This window comes from Polypterus senegalus, chromosome 1 (assembly GCF_016835505.1).
Source record: "Polypterus senegalus isolate Bchr_013 chromosome 1, ASM1683550v1, whole genome shotgun sequence".
NCBI classification, from domain to species: Eukaryota; Metazoa; Chordata; class Cladistia; order Polypteriformes; family Polypteridae; genus Polypterus; species Polypterus senegalus.
Genome location: NC_053154.1, coordinates 34,765,641 through 34,782,071, shown reverse-complemented (window position 1 = coordinate 34,782,071; position 16,431 = coordinate 34,765,641). Strand labels below are relative to the sequence as shown.

General features: G+C 40.1%; 1 protein-coding gene across 1 annotated transcript; it reads left to right on the top strand.

The window, feature by feature from the left end:
- Positions 1-1,359: 1,359 nt before the first annotated feature.
- LOC120524172 (G-protein coupled receptor 4-like) lies at positions 1,360-14,305 on the top strand. The gene is made up of 2 exons (XM_039746056.1): positions 1,360-1,564; positions 11,279-14,305. The coding sequence occupies exon 2, from the start codon at positions 11,572-11,574 to the stop codon at positions 12,496-12,498; it is 927 nt and encodes a 308-aa protein (XP_039601990.1). The 5' UTR covers positions 1,360-1,564; positions 11,279-11,571; the 3' UTR covers positions 12,499-14,305.
- Positions 14,306-16,431: the final 2,126 nt, after the last annotated feature.

Genomic DNA, 16,431 nt, shown 5'->3' with positions numbered 1-16,431 from the left:
TTGGGTTATTTTCATGATACAACTAACAGCGTTATAATATTTGTCAGGAGAAAATACGTTTGTCTCGTGCAGATTGACTTCACCGGTGTACTTGTTTACGAGACTTTTAAAAATTAAAACATATTTAATCGTTTCTTTACAGAAAAAATAATTAAATAAGAATAAATAATTTATTCTTTGTTTTTGGGATTAGAATTACTACCAAAAACCACACAAGACATTTTAACAGTTATTAAAGCACTTTAAAAAAAATAAATTGCAAATATTTCATCGAAGTTAGCCGAACACAGGCAAATCTTATGGAAGTAAAAATGATAGGATACCGCGACACCTCACGAGTATCATACCTTTGTTAGTTGTATCATTGGTTATTCTTATCTGTCTTATTTTATGCAGGGGGCGCAGAATTATTCCAGGTTGAAAAGGTGGGGGGGGGGCGCGAAATCCGAAAGTTTGAGAACTGCTGGCTTAGATGGATTTCCGTATGGCACCGGTGTAGAAGATGGCATCCCTTGGACAACACAAACCCACCTCATAAACCTGTACTTCACCCAAGATGTGCCACTCACAGCTGAAACAGAACTGGCCCCACAGTCAACAGCTTCAAAGCTCGAAAGCAATCAATGACAATCAATGCCTCGAGATCAATGACAAGAAGACAAAAATCATGGGGATCAGTCGTACCACCGATATCACCATTGGCAGAAAAGGCATTGAGTATGTGAATCTATCTAACGATCTGGGAAGTATTATCTCAGGCAACGACGGGACGGATGCGGATTTGTGATGGTGATTAGGCCAAGCATTAAGATTATCCCAACGCATGAATCAAATCTGGTTAACTGTGTCGATCAACTGCATTACAAGAATCTGACTTTGTAATAGTGAAAACATGGAGGGAGACCAAGACGCGTGTTTAGCTGGTTCATAACATGGAGTCTCTGACTGGGTGATTTCTAATGGCGGTAACCATCACAAGTAAGGCTATGCTCTTACCTGAGGATGACATCCAAGTCAAGACTGATGGACTCCAGAATAACATACATGTAGTGAGCCATTTATGCTGTTATGAAAAGAAATATTTTCAGCTGTTATATGAACAATGCATGTGTGCAGATGAGAAATGAGTTCTTGTCTGGTGGCATGCAGAAAATACTAAAACAAACATTCAAGGTATACTAAGCCAGATGCTCGAAACATAATCTACATATTTGTAGGGTTTGGTTGACCTCAGATTTTGCATACGCTCTGTCCCCATAGCCAGTAGATAATGGCTTATATTGTAAAAGCTGTCATTTGTTACATTACACATTTGCTTGCTTGGTGGTTTATTACTTGACTGCATTGTAGCCCTGACCAATTCCTCTTAAAACCTGCCACCGAAATAAATGAGTGATGTTCTGCAAAAGCCTTCGAAGGAAGCACAGCATGAGGCTCATCTGAGGAGGAGTACAACCTTTACAACTATTGAGGACAGCTGAAGAGAGAGTCACCGACACAGACAGAATGACATTTACTGCGCCTGTCAGATGTCAGACATGTTTGCCTGGTCAGACGTATACAGGTAAGAAACAAGCAATGTCTTCAGCAGCAGCCTTTTGTTGCTATCTTTGCATGGGCTTTCACCTTCTGGCTTCATTACTTTCTTTTACTTCCTTTTCAACACTTTTAAATACACAGAAATAGACAAGTTGATCCTGGTGGACACCAAGCACATATGGCACTCTGATGGCAAGCTAAAGGGTGAAAAGATTTTCAAAGACCCAAATTTGAACGCTTGTGTCGCATGCATGCCCACACGTAAAGCCTCCTTTGTTTAAAGCCTCTCATCATTTTCAGAGGCCGATTAGAGCACAGGATAAAAAACACAAAACACTTTCACAAGTACATGCATAGGATTTCACTCAGTGCTTGAAGTGGAACCAAATAAATGGCAGTGTACTGTCTGTTGTTGTGCGCTTCCTGGTCCTCCTCTTCAAATTGAACACAAGTTCCATCAAGCGGTGTTCCCCTTCAAATTTCGTGCTCACTGCTATAATTGTATTATGATGATGTTTGTGGCCCTGAAAAACTTTATTAGATGGGTAGCCTGTTAAAATCAGGACCTTTTTGATATTTTTTCAGAAATTTATCACTACACGTTTTGTGAAATCATAACTGTCCCTGTCACCAGGATGTCTGGGCACCCTTATAAATTATAGTGTCAGTGAAATCTTATACTAGCCAACCTGCGGCATAGCATACGCCGCATAATCAGGCAGATTTTTTAATGATTTTTAAGCACAGGGAGAAAATTAACATTTGAGAAATCGGTAATGTAATAAATCAGCAAGAAAAGCAACATTGTAACAATGCACGGAACGAACCAACACACAATCGTCCGTGCGGAGGTAAGAATTGGAAGAGAGGAGAAGGACGTCCGTTCCGCTCCCTCCATCATGCTAGTATGCTAATTTCTCATCCAGTATACACTGCCCGCTCATGTGCCCACCTCCAACTCGTTACTTGAGTCGTTGTCTTTGTACAGTCCAGATGCACCTGTGACTAACGTAGACTTTTCATTGCTCTGTGCGGTTTTGGCTGCCTTTCTATATGTAATCAACCAAGACACCCGACCACGGTAGTAGCGAGGTGGGAGGAGGGGTGTGTACAAAGTGCAGGAGCATCTAAGAAGACGCATGTTTGTCGCGGATGCGAATTGCTGTATGTAGCATGTAAAACAGTTTGCTATGGTGCACGCGGTTGTGCGTCGTAACCGAAAACTCGGTTTTTAAAGACTGCTTACTTCTTTGTGACTGTAGATGAATAAAAAGATATAACTCTGGAGAGGGTAACATACAATACAGCGTTTTACACGCTGCATACAGCGATTCACATCCGCAACAAATATGAATCTTCTTAGATGGTGCTGTCGAGTCCACCTACGCTTTTGAAGCACACACACTGCCTGGTCATGTGCCCGCTCGCAAGAGCAACTTCCCCGGGAAACATGCCTCTATGAACAGTCAATATGGCTCAGAGCTGCATGTGGACTCTGCGACAGACGAACATAAATGACACCGTTTTTCCTGTGTCATTGCGTCCGAGTTGGTGGGCGTGGTTCTGCGAGTTGTCGTCATATCCAATGGTCTTAGAGTTGGTGGGTGTGGCTCCTTCCTGCGCCATGGGCGTCTTACTTGTCGGCGGCTTAGTGAATCCACGCCCCTTCCGGCGTGCTTTCCATGGGTGTCTTGCCTTAGTGAATATATATAGACTAGCAAAATACCCGCGCTTCGCAGCGGAGAAGTAGTGTGTTAAAAAGTAATGAAAAAGATAAGGAAACATTTTGAAAATAACGTAACATGATTGTCAATGTAATTGTTTTGTCACTGTTATGAGTGTTTCTGTCATATATATATATATATATATATATATATATATATATATATACACACACACCTATATACATACATATATATATATACATACATATATACACATACATCCACATATATATATATACATACACACACACCTATATACACACAAATACATATATATATATATACACACACACACATATATATACATACATAATAATAAATAATAGATTTTATTTATATCGCGCTTTATATTTAACAATCTCAAAGTGCTACAAAATAAGAATAAAATTAACAAACAAAAAAATCTATAGAAATAATTTAACAAAAAGCCTTTCTAAAAAGATAAGTTTTTAGGTTTCGTTTGAAGGCATCAATCGACTGTGGGGCTCTCAATTAGTCGGGGAGGGAATTCCACAGCCTCTGCCATGAAGAAAAGGCTCTATCACCCATACTGCTAAGTTTAGTTCTAGGAACTTGAAGAGTGTTGGTATGCACAGAGCGGAGGGTGCGTGAGGAAGTATGAAGGATAAGGAGTTCCTGTAAATACAGGGGAGCAGATCCATAAATGCACTGATGGGTAAGGAGGGAAACCTTGTACTCAATTCTAAGTGGTACAGGGAGCCAGTGAAGGGTTTTCAAGATAGGAGTGATGTGGTCATGCTTTCGCACCCTCATCAGGATCCTGGCAGCGCTGTTCTGAATGTACTGGAGTCTCTGGATACTCTTGCCAGGAATCCCAATGAGGAGCGCATTACAGTAATCCAGCCTGGACGAGACAAAGGCATGGACAAGCCTCTCTGCATCTGCCAAGGTAATTGTTGGACGGAGTTCAGCAATGTTCCTGAGATGGTGAAAAGATGACTTACAGAGATGTTTAATGTGGGTGTCAAAAGTTCCAGAATCCAGAATCCATTTTAACACCCAAGTTTGTAACAAATGTAGAAAGACGTATCTTTTTTCCAGAAAAGGTGATACTGGTGATGGTAGTAGAACGAAGCTGGTGTGGTGTGCCAACTAAAATGGCTTCTGTTTTAGATCTGTTTAGCTGAAGGAAGTTGAGCCTCATCCATGCCTCTATTTCCTCCAAACAAATAGTCAGTGTAGATGTTGGCAGAGGAGCAGTAGAGGAGGTGGGAGTAGTCCTAAGATAAAGCTGAGTGTCATCGGCATAACAATGAAAAGAAAAACCATGTCTGCTAATGACACTTCCAAGGGGGAGCATATAAATGATGAAAAGGATGGGGCCCAACACAGAGCCCTGTGGAACACCACAGGTAACATTATGGGTGTGAGATTTTGCTCTGCCAAGTGCGACATACTCAGTTCTACCGGTCAAATAAGATGTAAACCAATTTTGAACAGTTCCTGAAAGTCCAAGGGTGTATTGCAGACGGTGAAGAAGAATATTATGATCAATTGTATCAAAAGCAGCTGTCAGGTCAAGGAGAATGAGTAAAGAAGGAGAACCAGTATCTGCTGACATCAGAAGGTCATTTGTGACCCTGACCAGGGCTGTTTCGGTGCTATGGCCAGGGCGAAAACCAGACTGAAACTTTTCAAACAGATTATTCAGTTTGAGATGATCACGAAGTTGTACTGCAACTATTTTTTCCAGAACTTTAGAAAGAAATGGAAGATTAGAGATGGGTCTATAGTTAGACAGAACTTCAGTATCCAGGGTGGGTTTTTTTAGTAGAGGTCTGATGACAGCAGTTTTTAGTGCTGAAGGAATATGGCCAACCAAAAGGGATTGGTTTATAATCCTGGTGATAAGTGTAGAAATAGCAGAAATGTTGGCCTTCAGCAAGGCTGAGGGAAAAGGGTCCAGGGAACTGGTAGACCGTTTCATTTTCCTGATGACGTCATCCACCTCTTCCCGTGTGGCAACAGAGAAGGAGCAAAGGGGCTGGACAGTCTCAGGCAGCGGGTCGACAGTTGAGGATAACAGAAAATCCATGGTAGAGAGGTTTAAGCGAATGTTATAAACCTGTTGTCTGAAAAAATTGATATGCAGATTACACCTCTCATCAGTGGCCTCGGAATGAGCACATGAAGGAGGTTTAAGAAGATGATTTATAGTAGAAAAAAGTTTTTTTGGATCCCTGGAGCTATTTGTAATGATGGTAGAATAGAATCTGGACCGTGCAACCTTCAAAGCTTCCGCATACGCCCTCCTATGTTTCCTATAGGCCTGTTTGTGAACAGTCAACCCAGAAGCCTTGAGCCGTCGCTCAAGGACATGCCCAGCCGCCTTTATTTTTCGCAGCTCGCAGGTGTACCATGGTGCTGAGCATGAAAATGAGACGGACCTAGATGTTAAAGGGGCATGAAAGTCAAGGAGACTGCTCAGAGACTGGTTGTAGAGATCAACGAGGTCAGCAACAGAGCTGGAACTGGTAAGATCAGTAGAAAGAAGTTTAAGGTCCAGGGCCAAGGCATCCACATTGATGTTCTTCAAATTTCTAAAATGAATCTGCCGTTTTGGTTTGGTACGAGGGGAGAAAAAGGGTAGCTCCATTGACACTACTTTGTGGTCTGAAATACCAAGATCATAAACCTCATATCTACTGTCACAAGAACGAGACATGGACAGATAAAGAGTTGGGGCAGCCACCCGTATAATATAGTATCCTGGCTGCAAAAGGTCGTTTTCACAAAATAATCAGCACTGAAGTGCATTCAACAGAGTCCAGTACAAGACTGAGGAAACAAAGGAAAAGGGGCAGGTTTTAAAGGGGGAGACAGGAAGTGAGGTCGTATGGATCTGGCACGTGGTCTTCCACCATTGGTTCAGTAGCCGGAGGTGACATCAGAGGGACTGGAGCTGGTGTGGCCGACTTCCATTGGCTCAGTCCCGGAAGTGATGTCAGGAGATCCAGGTGAAATCCCCCGGGGATGGTCTACAGGCAAGGGAGAAAAGAGTCAGTGCACTCTGCCACACCCGGCATGCCTCCGAACTGCCTTCACTCAAGCCCTTTAGCTGCCTCCCATGCGCACGTGTGTGACACTACATATATACATATACACACACACACACACACACACATATATATATATATATATATATATATATATATATATATATACACACACATATATACAGTCTTTGGGGTGCGAGCAACTGTTGCTGGGGGTGCCAGAATCCATGAAGGAAGAAAAATGAAAAACATTATTTGTACAAAATCTTAATTTATTTATCCATTCCTAAATAATTAAATGGGCAGGCTATTTTGTATCAGTGCAATACTCTGTTTGTTAAAACGGATGACTCCCGCTCTTACGTGCAAGTCTGCGTGGATAGTATGAACTATCGTTTCTGTTCAAGTTCTATTTAAATTTTAAATAGAAGGAATTTTTATTTAGTCAACAGAATATTATTCCGGAATAAATCAACTCAAACCTTAAATAACTTATAATATTTTGCTCTCCATAAAAATATATCCTGTCTAAATTATACAAGTTAGAAATAAAGTAAACGTTAAAAACAAACATTCAAATTTCTTTACTCTTATGTAATTTTATATAAAAAACTTAAATTTTAAATATCCCAAAAGATTTTTCTCTCCATAAAAATATATCCTGTCAAAATTATACAAATTCAAATATGAACATGCTGCATAACAAAACCTGGAAATATAAATAAAATGTGTTCTTTTCAGCAATAACAAATCAAATCATTCAGTTGTCTTTGCTCTTATGTCATTTTATCAGAGCTGGACGCCTGGCATCTTTTTTTGGCAACAAGTTCGTTTCTGTTTGGTGTGAGGTTCTGTGTTGTGGAGATTCTCAGGATGGACTGCAGGTGCTCATCAGTGAGGCGACTCCTGTGTGCTGTTTTGTTAGTCTTCATGTTTCCTGCAGAGGCATTAGCTCTCTTGGAAATGTGTTCTTTTAAAATTGTGGCATATTAAATAATTAAACAATATCATAATATACCAGAAAAGGCAATATCCCTCCCATAGTGATTACGGCGGTACAAGAATCACATGAGACAAAATATCTTTTAGCTTACATTTACTGACGTTTTACGCGGTTACAGACAGGGAGGCATATGGACAGACTTTATCCAGGTGGGAAATCAGGATCAACACAGTCAGCCATTTTCTCCGTCCCCATGCTGGGAGGTTTTTCGACAACTCTTTGTGTCAACACAGCCTCGAAGGGTCTGGCCACTGTCCAGACCTTTTATAATGTCTTGCTTCATTTGCTGGTCTTCTCTGTCTCCAAACAAGGGCTGAATTCCTCTTCCACATAATACAGAAATATCATAGTGCTTACATGCCGATTCTCATTCTCCCAATAAGGAAAGAAGATTTGTGCTGATAGAGGACAGAAATACCCTAACCTGTGTTTAAGCTGACTATACAAGCCTCCAGTTGTCTTAGGCTATCTAATCCAATGCTTGGCTAGCACTTCTAACTGCTGAGCCCCAGTGTGCCACAGTTAACATGCACATGTGAATAAAACTCATAACAGTATTGTCCAGATATAGTGACATAAAGAAACATGTAGTATAACACTTCATCACTGAGAAGAGCTTCTCACACAGATATGTGCTACCAAACATGCGCAAGGTTCGAGCCGCATGTACACGGAGCTGGAGCATTTCTGCGGGAATGGAGTGAATAAACTGTGCGGGCCGTGCAGTATCGTACTTTGCCTTCAGTGTGCCATTACACTTCAGCTCAATCACCTCCATCTGAATCTGCACAGGTGCAGTTTCCACATCGACGGCAAATGGGTTGCGAAATAACTCAGAATTCTTTTTTTGTTCTTCAAAGTCACCAAAGCACCGTGCGAACTCAGTGCGCAGTGCGCTCAGTTTATCAGCAAAGTGCATATTTTGGGAACACCGTTGTGCCGACTTGGTTCAACATTACTTGGCAACAGGGAAAGTGGGGCAAGTTGCACTGGTGCATTTGTGTCTCCCATAAAAGCAGCTTCACTTGAAATCACTTTGTGATTTTTCACGGGTAAAAACGTCTGCTGAAGTGTCAGATTCTTCTTTAACTCTTCTGCTTTCTGTATCTTGTGCATTGCATTCAGGTCTTTCAGGTTATCCTGATGTTTTTCTCATAGTGCCGTCTTAGATTAAATTCTGTAATTACTGCCACATTAGCTTCACAAATGAGACACACAGGTTTACCAGCAATGTCAGTAAACATATACTCAGCCTCCCATCGGTTTTAAAGGCTCTATGTTGAGAATCACCTTTTCTGTTTGGCATCGTGGGCTAGCTTCGCAATAACTTGCAGCATCATAAGCTAGACTTGATTAACGCGGTAAGTGTTCGGCAAGGCAGCTGAAGCTCTGCATTATGGGATCTGTAGTTTATTGTGTTACCAGCGCTTCATATCACAGTATATAAAATGATCTCGCGGGCCGGATATAATTACACGCCGGGCCAGATGTGGCCCGTGGGCCTTGAGTTTGACACATATGGACTAAATAGAGCTTGAAAAGATATATTTTTTTGAATGTGATCGCACAATTCAGATTGAGTTGACGCGCACTACAGTACATCGAGCCCGCGTGCTATTGTGGTTTTTAGCCTGCGTGCCTCAATAAGTTACCCTCCCCTCGCTCTTACTTTTTTACCGTTCATCTAATGAATACACTGAGTATGGCTTTAGCAAAACAATCATTGATCGCGACTAAAGTATCCATTATTCATGAAGCTTCAATTGGTGATCTGTCTTTCTGCGTTAACCGCATATGTTTTCATACGTCTCAAACCAAGGGGATGCGAGGCTAAAATGAATCGAGAAGCGCGCGTACATACTTAGTGCATCCTCTCTCGGGAATCAAACCTCGGCGCTACAGGCGAAGGCTCTACTATTGCGCCACGGCGTGTGGTTTGTCTATTTGAGTGTAGCAGTGTAATTCGGTTTTTGTTCAGCACTCTTTGGAACTGTTGCTTTTTGTCTGCGCATTGCATCAGTTCACGTGAGCCGCTGAATATGGTTTTATATGTCACTCGCTGCCTTCTTAATTATATAATGCATGTTTTCTTCAGCGCTTTTTGTAGCTCTTCCTGGTTTTCTACGTAATGCGTGATTACGTGAGAGGTGTGATGATGTCACACGAAACTCTGCCCCCACGGCTTTCGAGCTCAACTCCATTACAGTAAATGGAGAAAAATAGCTTCTAGTTATGACCATTATGCGTAGAATTTCGAAATGAAACCTGCCCAACTTTTGTAAGTAAGCTGTAAGGAATGAGCCTGCCAAATTTCAGCCTTCTACCTACATGGGAAGTTGGAGAATTAGTGATGAGTCAGCGAGTGAGTCTGTCAGTCAGTGAGTCAGTCAGTCAGTCGTTCAGTGAGGGCTTTGCATTTTATTAGTATAGATAATATGCTAGCGTGGCTGTCCGTTTGTCTGTCCAGGATTTTAAATCACCTGTAGCTCGCAAACCTATTGACCTGAAATTTGGTACACTTATACTACGTGACGTCTACTATTTGCCTTCAGGGTGATGATTGACCTCCAAGGTCAAAGGTCAACCCAGGGAGTTCAGGGTCAAAAATCAAATAACCTGTAGCCTGAAATGTGATACACATATACTATGCTGAAACTCTGCACTACAGCTTTATATTAAAAGTGAAAAGTTTTGGAATTATTATATATATTTTTTAATTGTTATATTATTGTATTGTTGAATCAACTCTCGGCAGTGGGTCGTCACTTCCCCTACTGCTTTATATCTTAAATCATTGTAGATATATATGGTCAACAAAGGTCAAGGGTCAACGGAGTATGGTCAAGTCAAGTGTATTCACTGCACATTATCATGCAGTGCGCCGTTACTGTCTAGTAGTAAATAATTATAATCCTGCAGATAACAGTGTAAAGTTAATACTAATTAAATGTTTATTTACTCATCCACAGGGTCCTTTATTCATGACATCCCTGTAAATATAAATCAGTGGTGGGCCATCAAGGCTAGCAAGGCCTTCTCTCCTGGCCTAAACACAAGTCAAAATCACCGACTTATGTTTTATTTTATTATTTTCTTAAAATTTTTATTAATATATTTTTCCATGAATATGCATTACATAATTCCCAATAGTCTATTCTCTTCATGTCCTAGCCTTTCTCAGTTAGTGTATATTTATACTAAATCTTTTATCCAATCATATTTCAGCTGTCATGTGTTACCAGGTAAAAGAAATCTGCCTTGAGCCTTCAGAATCAACAGTGCAGGTGCCTGTAGCTTAAATCAGACCACAATGAAACTTTTGCTTTAACCAATCAGATTTCGAGTTGGGGACACTGGGGACATCTAGCAGGCATACGATAACGTCAGCATTTTCACGTTCTGTGACTGGATGGTCAGAGAGCGATGTGTAGCAACCTGCTCGAGCTAAAACATCTCCGTGTAGATTTGATGGCTACTTTTTTAACTCACTAAGTTCTGACAGAGGAGAGGAAATTGATTTGTCGCAGATATACTTACAAAACCATTTTCAAGATGGACTTTTCAAGAAAAGCAGGACATCATGAGAAAAAGTCAGCCAACAGTGAAGCTAGCAAGCCTGTCCCAGCTGGGGAAAGGGTTTGTCTGCCTCTTTCAATCCAGAAACTACGAGCGGCACCCTTGGTTCACAGTCTCCAAGGAGCACAGCAAATTGTATTGTCTGACCTCTTTGTATGGAATGTTACTTGATTTTAATTCAATAAAGAATGACTGAGGTCTTCTATCTACAATAAATCTGCTTGATTCTAACTGTATTCTAAATCCATTCTTTGGTGATTCTACCAGACCGCCAACTAGTCATCTACTCCACCATTAACATTTACTTGTGCACTAATAGGCCCATAAATTAGAATGCATAATTGAAAGGTCTTGCATTTACAGTTTATTATGTTTCTTCTGTAAAACACCTTGAGATGTTGTGCTTCCATGTTTTACAGATGAGAAGAGCAACAGTAATATCTGGAGAAGACATAAACTGATAGATGGAGAATGTGCAAACAATACACAGACAGTGCAGCTTTTGCTATAAAAGAGATGTGAGCACTTGATCAATATAAGCACCACATGGCAAAGGTAAAGCACGTTTAGAATTCTCTGTAATCCTCACCTCTGAAATCCTTAAACTGCCATTAAACACCTTAAAGCTCTCTCAGTCTTATCAAGTTTGGATCAAGGACAAAGACTGAACATAAATAAGAAGACCACCAATGTTCAGTTCTGATCACAGATCATGAACAACTGTCACATCGACTTCAGCTCACAAAGAGATCTTCTCCCTGGTCTCTATGGTGCCATCTTCTGCGTGGCATTGCCCACAAACTGTCTGGCACTTTATGGCCTATACAAACTGCTTAAAGCAGAGGATTCTCTTCCGGTATATGTGATCAACCTTCTTTTAACAGATATCCTTCAGATAGTCACGCTGCCTCTGTGGATTGACTATTACAAAAATGGTCATGTGTGGCGTTTTCATGAAGTGACTTGTGACATTTTTGGTGTGCTGCTGTACATAAGTCTCTTAGGCAACGTTGGATTTCTAAGCCTGATTGCTGTGGAACGTTATATAGCTGTTGCTCATCCTTTATGGTATAAGAATTTCCGGAGGCTGTCTAACGCCTGTATTCTATGCTTGGCATTGTGGGGTCTGTTCACAGGAATCAGTCTTCTTGTCTGGTATTTCAAAAGAGAAAACTCAAAATATCTCCTCTGCTTTGAAAATTATCCAGCAACAAATACGTTCTCCATTTTGTGTCTGAGTATGTCCGTTTTCTTGTTCCCATTGCCTCTTGCACTCCTCATCTTTATTTACATTCGCATTGAAAAGAGCTTAAGAAATTTACAATCAGTTCCAGATGAAAGCAAGAAGAAAATAAAATACCTTCTCATCACGATAGTGCTAATATTTATTTTGGTTTATGGGCCCTTTTGTACCACAGCTTTAATCAGATTTGTTGGATTATTAATCGTATCTGACAAATGTCAACATGAGTCAAAAATGTTTTATGCTTATAGATGTACATTTGCATTGCTCAATGTTACAAGTCTCTTGGATCCAGTCTTCTACATATTAATCTCCAAAGATATTTGTAAAGAGCTGAAAGAACTTTTCCCATTCATCTTTAGACAAATTAGGCCAGTGGATAGCAGTTCAGAATGAAAGAGTCTATTTGCTCCATGATGTTTACCCTTAATTATATAAATAAATACTGTAGTATTTAACCTAGATATGACTACATCTATGACTAGATATGTTTAGATATGTCATATGATCCTGAATAGATTCTCTACGATGGATGGATACTACAATCTTCTCTATCATGGTATATTATGTTTGCAGCCTATTCATATTTGAGGATGCATGTAAGCAATAACCTTTATAGAAACCTAATTCAGCCGGTGCCAAAGTGAGATATCTTTCAGTTCAACTGTGTAACAAACATGCAAAGATGGCCTTGTAAGTTTATAATATATTGTTTAATGGAAGATAGTAGGGTGCAAAGTGCTGCAAATTAACCAGTATACATGGAACAAGAGACAAGAATGGTGAATATTAGGGCTGATTCGTACTAAGACAGAGAGATTTGGTTTCATGATAACCTATCAGGCAGAGCGGCTGGTCAACTTGTCTACCATATAAAAACACTTTATTGCAAAGGAGAGCTGCACTCATGCCCAGTTATATATGCAGTAGTTTTTTATAAAGAAAACATAATTTACTTTGGATAGAAGTGTTGGTAGATCTGGAGAAATAACTCAGGACTATATCTGAGCAGAGCAACTATAACAGATAATAAACTATTACTATAACTACAAGAGACGAGGAGATTTTATGGTGAATATTAGGCTGATTAGTACTAAAACAGGGAGATTTGGTTTCATGATAACCTATACTGAATGCTCAATGTATAATTTTTTAATACAGAGGAGACTTTGTCCAGTCGGCAGTAGTCATCAGCCGATATTTCATGGCCCTGTTTTGTCCTTGAAGGAATGGCTTTCTTACTGCCACTCGCCCTGTCAAGTCTGCAGCACAAAGTCTCCTCCACAGTACAAACTAAGATTTGCTTTTGTCGACCTGCTCTGTTAAGCTGTGCTTGAAGCTCTTGTGCTGTGAGAACCTTGTGATCACGCCAGCCGGTGAACCTCACAAACCTGACTTCTGATGGGGTTGCCAGATCTTTTCATATGAGAGTTTCTTCCAGTTTCTTGCCATCATCACTACAATATTGTCCAGGTAGTACTTCAGAGGGTGTTGTTACATAGCATGTTTCTTTTCAAGTAATCAACAGAAGTTGGGACACATGTGCTAATTGTTTGCTTCCACTTACAAGGCTTCATTTACTTTAATTGCTGCAAAACATCTTTAGGTTGTAACCTACTAGTTGTTCCCTAAAGATGGCTCATTTCTGATATTTCCTTTTTTTCAGTTTTTGCTAAGTGAAACTTTAAATTTAAACCTCTGGCAGTTTGCTGCTTACCTTTTCACCATTTTAGGTCATTCATTGCATTTCATATCTGAAGAAAAACTGGAAAAATTGAGGTTTTCTAAACGTTTTGACCAGTAATTTATGTATGGGAGACAATTTCAGGGCTAATCTCATGACAAATGTACTCTAAACCAGAGGCTGGTGTTGTTGCTTAATGCCTTTTCTCTTCCTCCCTTTGTAAAATGGATGATCGACGGACATTAAACCTCTGACATCACTTTTGACTTTTGGCCCCCTGAACCTGCCGTTTTTGTGTCATGTTCCAAAAACTTGGCCCCACCACCAACTCTGAGGTATTTGTATGAAGCCTTTTCTCTGATGAAGACAGATCCGCAAAATATTGCACATATTTTTCGAATATGTATTATCCTCCAGTTATACAGGGTTCACCTATGTGCCCCAACCCTTTTTGACTTGTTATCTCATTGATTTACCTATATATAGGGTGGTCCAGATCTAATTATGCAATTTTCATTGCGCTATAATTTATTAAGTTTATCACATAGAACTGACGACATGAAGAATTGACTTCGCACCGAACTGGAATCGTCCCCATAAATCAAAGTCATCCAGACGATCTGGTTCTGCATAATTAGATCTGGACCATCCTGTATATATATCTGGCCTTGGTCCTACAATGGGTCCTTGGCCTCACCCAGTTTGACCATGTCATGATCGAAGATGTCAGCAAGATCATGAACGTAGTACTGATCAATGAGAAGATGCATGGAGCACGACTTTGATGGTATGGTCACATAGTCTGGAGCAACACCACTCAGTGGCTAAGACAGTCCTACGGTTAAGCCTGCATGGAAGACCCAAGAAGCACTGGCTTGACCAAATCATGGAGGATATGGAACCTCTGAGGATGCACTAGATCAACAATGGCCCTGTTTGTGTATAAGATGTTTGTTTCTTTTTTTATTTTTTTACTGGGACTAATATTATCAATTCACTGGATCTCCTCTCTCTGGAATATGCTAGACACAATTTTCAATTTTCATTCCTGCCGTAGATGAATTCCTGCTCTTCCTAGTGACCGACCTTGTCTTTTAGTGATGATCATTGCAAAGCATACTTTTACAGGAAACTGTATTACTTTGACCTGAAAATGTAAATTAGTAGGAACAGTAGAAATTTGGGGTATAAATATAATTTCACCCTGTAGCAGACCCAATAAAAGTAGTAATTTCAATTTGATTTGAATGTAATTGTTTGATTTTTAGTGTTGTACCGTGCAGGATGAGAACAGAGGGACAGTTCCTTACAAGGACAGGAGGCCAGAACTGAAGGACAGACAGATAATAACTTTGTGTCTGGCTGGAAGTCTGACCATCATCATCAAGTCCTTCCGTGAGAACCCTAAATACAAAGAGGACTCTTTCATTTATGTTAGGTAGAATGCCCAGAGGGGACTGGGTGGTCTCATAGTCTGGAATCCCTACAGATTTTACTTTTTCTCTCCAGCCGTCTGGAGTTTTTTTTGTTTTTTGTTTTTTTTGTACTCCCTGGCCGTCGGACCTTACTCTTATTCTATGCTAATTAGTGTTGTCTTATTTTAATTCTTACTTTGTCTTTTTTGTCTCTTTTCTTCATCATGTAAAGCTACATTATTTGTATGAAAATGTACTATATAAATAAATGTTGTTGTTGTTGTTTGGACCAGCGGAAGTTGGGGGCAGTTCCACCCCCAATACAGCAGGTGGTAGTGGAAGAATTTGTTTATTTTGTGTATATTGTGACAAATCTTTGGAAGGGTGATTTTGGAAATGTACTAAGGTCTAATAAATATCTTTTATTTAAACCTACATGTGTATTGGGCTTCACTGTATCTGAGGTTTGGAGCTCAGGGAGGCCCCCTGGTGGTTACAACTGTTACAAAGTTTTGGAGGGTTCAGATCAAAAGCAACACAGTAAATATGAATTGTGGTTTACTTTACCTTATTTACATGTCGTATTGACTTTTATGGGCTTCACAATTACATGACGCATGCATTGAATTGAACTATATATAATAGGGGGTGCATGATTATGACAAAATGAATAACTGATAATTATTGCCTTTGATATAATAATTGCTGTAGTGGGCTGGCGCCCTGCCCGGAGTTTGTTTCCTGCCTTTGCAGGACCCCCGTGACCCTGTAGTTAGGATATAGTGGGTTGGATGATGGATGGATGGATATTATAATTGTGATTATTTTCAATTAACAGTAAAATGAAAATAGCACCTTGTCTTGCCAACTGAGTATCTTGTATTTTCTTTACAGACAGTGCAGTCCAACCATCATTGTGCAGGGACCCACTGAAAACATCGTTATAAAATTTTTTTAATGCTGAGTTAGTTGAAAAAGTAGAAATGTAGCATTTAATAACGCTTCTTTTTTCTTTACTACAGTAGGACGTAGTACACTAATAAAATCTACAGTAAATTACTGATATTCACATAGTGAGACGTCAAGCGAAAAGACATCTTTTATTGGCTAACTAAAAAGATGACAATATGCAAGTTTTTGAGGCAACTCAAGCCCCTTCTTCGGGCACACATTACATTTTACATCTTGCCTGAAGAAGGGGCCTGAGTGAAGAAGCTTGCATATTGTCAT

Bases quoted from the DNA above. Each gene is read 5' to 3' on its own strand.
- LOC120524172 (XM_039746056.1), top strand. From the start codon at position 11,572: ATGAACAACTGTCACATCGACTTCAGCTCACAAAGAGATCTTCTCCCT.